Source organism: Lathyrus oleraceus, chromosome 6 (assembly GCF_024323335.1).
Source record: "Lathyrus oleraceus cultivar Zhongwan6 chromosome 6, CAAS_Psat_ZW6_1.0, whole genome shotgun sequence".
In the NCBI taxonomy this organism is placed as follows: domain Eukaryota; kingdom Viridiplantae; phylum Streptophyta; class Magnoliopsida; order Fabales; family Fabaceae; genus Lathyrus; species Lathyrus oleraceus.
The window spans coordinates 125,844,028-125,848,444 of NC_066584.1; the positions used below are offsets into that span (position 1 = coordinate 125,844,028).

General features: G+C 35.6%; 1 protein-coding gene across 1 annotated transcript; it reads left to right on the forward strand.

Moving 5' to 3' along the window:
* The first annotated feature begins 883 nt into the window (after nucleotides 1-883).
* On the forward strand, nucleotides 884-4,005 carry LOC127096596 (DNA-directed RNA polymerases II, IV and V subunit 9A). Its single transcript, XM_051035144.1, has 4 exons — nucleotides 884-1,057; nucleotides 1,143-1,218; nucleotides 1,325-1,483; nucleotides 3,687-4,005. Exons 1-4 carry the CDS (start codon nucleotides 1,029-1,031, stop codon nucleotides 3,765-3,767), a joined length of 345 nt encoding a protein of 114 aa, XP_050891101.1. The 5' UTR covers nucleotides 884-1,028; the 3' UTR covers nucleotides 3,768-4,005.
* Nucleotides 4,006-4,417: the final 412 nt, after the last annotated feature.

Genomic DNA, 4,417 nt, shown 5'->3' on the forward strand with positions numbered 1-4,417 from the left:
ACCCCATCACCCTATCAAAGTCGCCTTAACCAAAACACCAACCGCCCCTCCTCCTACCGTAGCCAAGAAGCCCAAACATCACAAAACCAAAACATTCAACAACCCTATCTCTACCAAACACCCCAACAACCTTTCGAACCTTTCCTCGACGCATCATTCACACCCATGTCTCCCTTCAACCGTCCCGGTCGCCCATCCATGAGTCAACCACATCCCAACTTCTCTGACATGGGTCATGAGCTCAGGTACGGCGGTACACCATCGATGCATACTGAAGACTATGCCGAATTGTCTGAATACCTCAACGGACCTTCTCCTGTAGTTGGTAGTGACGCTCCTGGCCCCTCAAATGATCAAACATCGGTGCAGAATCGTCAACGTGGGTTAGGGCCAAGGGTTAGGGTAGCTAGAGGATGTGGGACCAGAGGTCGGTTAGGTGATCCCGGTCATCACCATTAGGTTTCTTTGTGTAAACTCCAAACTTTATTAATATCAAGTCGTCTTATATCAAATTTATCTTTCACTTATACCATAAAACACAAAAAAAATGCATTTTAGGAGGAGTCTCCAATTGAATTGGCGACTCCTCTTAAAACCTACACAGGGGCGCCAATTGGATTGGCTAGGGCACCCATTCAAGTTTTAAGAGGAGTCTCCAATTCAATTGGCGACTCCTCCTAAAGTGGGGTATTTTGGATTTTTTTTTGAAACTAGGAGTATTTTGGGAATTTCCTTAAAAAAGTGGATTATTTTTGTAAAAAAACCTAAAAATCAAACATTAATAAAAATATAATGATCACGGTTAATTAATAAAATAAAATCCCTACATATCAATTAAATTCAAAAATAAAAATAGTTGTTTTCTAAATTAAAAACCTACAATAACAAGTTGCTTCCTTCCATCGCTCGTTTTCACTATAAAAAAAGCATCTTCAAAATTGATATACAGACTTGAGAGTGAAAAGCAGAGAAGTAGCAAAAGCGAAAGAGTGTGTGGAATTAGGTCATTCTCTTCTTCCTCTACCAACATGAGTACCATGAAATTTTGCCGCGAATGGTTCGATTCTCTTCATCTTCATCTTCCATTTTACCCCTTTTCATCTTTCATAAATTAATCAATGATTTTTCTTTCTTTAATTCAGCAACAACATTCTATATCCTAAAGAAGACAGAGAAGCAAAAATACTTCTCTATGCTTGCCGCAATTGCGATCACCAGGTTCATTATTTCTTCTCCTTTTCATTGTTTCCAAATGATTCATGTAGAAAAAAGCAATCTTTTTCTTTTGTTGAGTTTGTTTACTTGTGTTGTTGTTGTTGTTCAGGAAAATGCTGATAACTTCTGTGTGTATAGAAATGAGATTCATCACTCTGTTGGAGAGCGCACTCAAGTGTTGCAGGATGTAGCTGCAGATCCAACTCTTCCTCGTACCAAGGCTGTTCGTTGCGTTCAGTGCAACCACGGTGAAGCTGTGTTTTTTCAGGTAAATTGCTGTGCTATGGAACTCAAATTAGCTGCTATAGCAGCACTAAGTGTATCATAGATGAGGATACTGTGTTGGATGCGTGGCAAGACTAGACAAGATAAGATAAAAATGACAATATTAGAGAGAGTGTTGGGGTAACACCTATAATAGAAAAGATGGTGAGAAATAGACTTAGGTGGTTTTGACATATAGAGAGAAGAACGGTAGATTTTGTGGTAAGGAGAGTATATCAGAGGGAGAGAAGCCTAACAACTAGAGGTAAAAGAAGACCTAGAAAAACTATAGTAGAAGTTATTAAGAAAGACCTAAAGATTAACGATTTGGATAGGAGTATGATACATGATAGAACATTATGGCGAAAGTTGATCTATGTAGCCGATCCACTTAATGGGATAAGATCTGGTTGTTGTTGTTGCTATTGTTCTACCATGCACTATTTATTTAGTACTATGTGTTGTCAAATTATGGTTATAGCACTGTGGCGTAGCGAAGTAAGTTTGAACAAACCACAATTCTTGACAACTCTGGTTGGTACCGACAAGTTTATAGGGAAGAGAGGTTGCCCAAGCCTGTATTGATTTGGAATTTGAAGTAAAGTGATAGAGTTATTGGGATTTTATGGACAATCACGCCTCTTGAGTTTGTGAAAAGTGAGTTTTAGAAGAAAGGCAAGTGAAAAAAATATTTGTTTCCAAGGAAAGGGTATTCATGCTTAGGGATAAGCAGGGAATGCAAATATGAAATATCTATAACTCAATCCGTAGCCTTAGTGCTATAAATTATAGCGGATGTTTTAGTCTTGATCATTTCATAGTGTGTAAAAGTGTGCAAATATTATACTTTGCTATGTTTTAATCTCGGATAGTGTTGCATAGCGGATGGCGGGATAGCCCCTACTGCAAAGACTAAAAATCAGTGTACAGAGTAAATATAATACTCAAAAATAGACTAATACACCGCACAAAATTAAAGAGATCATCATAATTAATAGTTAAAGAACCTAAAGTATAGAGTAAAAAATACTTAAGCAGAGAAGAAGAATAAAATAGAACTAGGACTGAAATAAAAGTAGGAAGAAGAGCAAAATGATTATTTGTGAGCAAGAACATAACATTTCTCTTTAAAGGGTTCGCATTGAAATTTATACCCTTAAAAAAAGGCAACAGTTAAATTATTTATTTTTTTTAGGAATTTATCCCCAAAATTCTATTAGCGGACGCAATAGTAGCTGCGATAGCGGTTTCGGGTCGCAATTAGCGTCCGCTACAACTGCTATTGTTGACAGAAGATCACGGACCAATAGCGTTGCGCTGAACCCTACCACCGCTACACTATTCTGCTATTGCGTGCTATTGACAACATAGATACTTTGGGCTGCTTAAGTTATCCAAGCCAGGTATGAACTGTATAGGGATTTAAAGTGTCATAACTCATGACAATTGCATAAATGATAGAAGACATGTGAGTTGTTGTGTAAGACCGTACAAATTTGAAAACCTTTATCTTGTTTTGATGCAATGACACTCATTAGCTGGTGCATCTACCTGCCACCTCAAGTTTAAAATGAAAATAAAGTTTTTGAACAAGTGTGACTATTGTTCAGCTTTGCATGTCAGGAAGTTGTGGTCTCTATCAATGCTCTGTTATGGTTCTAGGCAAGATTGTTGGGATGCATAAAATTATACTATTTTCCTTTTAGTGGCAAAATTATTTACATGCTGTAGTCTCATTATCTGTTATGTTATTCTCAGTCTTTCCTCAGAATAAGAAACAAAAGGGGGATTTTTTTTTTGTTGCAAAATAGGAAATGTTTTGGACCTTTGTTTTCATGTAAATTACTTTATTTTCTTGTTCAAATGAAAAATTAGTTCTTCATCCAAAAAATGGAAGATTAGTTCACTAACAGAAGACTGAACACTGGCCTAGTTCCTTAATGACATTTTGATACTCTAATCTTTATACGATGCAGATATTTATATCTGCCCACTAAAAAGTAATATGTATATGTTGTGTAGGTGAAAGAAGTTTCAATGAAATCTTTTGAATTTGAAAAGTTGTGCTTCCCTTTAAAAAGCATTGAAGAAATAAGCTTCTTCCTTACTCTTTCAAACCCATTTTTGGCAAATGTCAAACACCGTCTTGATCAGAAACCTTATTTTGAGTACTTATAGATCATCTGATTTTCTGTTTATGTATGTAGGCAACTGCCAGAGGGGAGGAAGGAATGACGCTATTCTTTGTTTGCTGCAACCCAAATTGTGGACACCGATGGAGAGACTGAGGTTCGTGTCTCTGCTTAAATCAAGGTTTAACTGTTGGTGAAGTCTAACATAGTTTGTAGTTATATGAAAACCTGGCATGTGTGCTACCTGTTTTAACAGTAGTTGTTAATCAAATGATTAATGGACAAATCCCTGTGGGTGTGTGTTGATAAATTTTATGGATGACCCTGAATTTTTTTGGCTTGTTAAAAGGAAAAGGAGGGGATTGAGAAATCAAGAATCAAAATACCATTGTCATTTTCTTGTTGCACTTTGAGATGATGCTATTTGTCCTCAACAAATGCCATTGCCCTTTTCTTACAACCAAATTCTACCTACTAAAATCTTCATAGGTCTCTTTAATTGAATCTTCATTCATGTCAATATGCTTCTTAGCAAAGTTGCACGGTTAGCACATTTGTGAAAATATTTTTTATTTTCATTTCTTGTTAAAAAAAGATAATGGATTTTTGAAGTAAATGATTCTCTGTTTTTTTAGAAACATTAAAACTCCAAAGAAGTTGTTTTCATTGTTTTAAAAATGCAATTTTATGTTAAATTGAATTGCAGTGAACTAAAAAAAAAACTTAACTTCAATTAATCAAATTTAAATTAATAATCAGTTTAAATTCTTCAATTCTTTTTAAAAAAATAATTTTTATTTTTATTT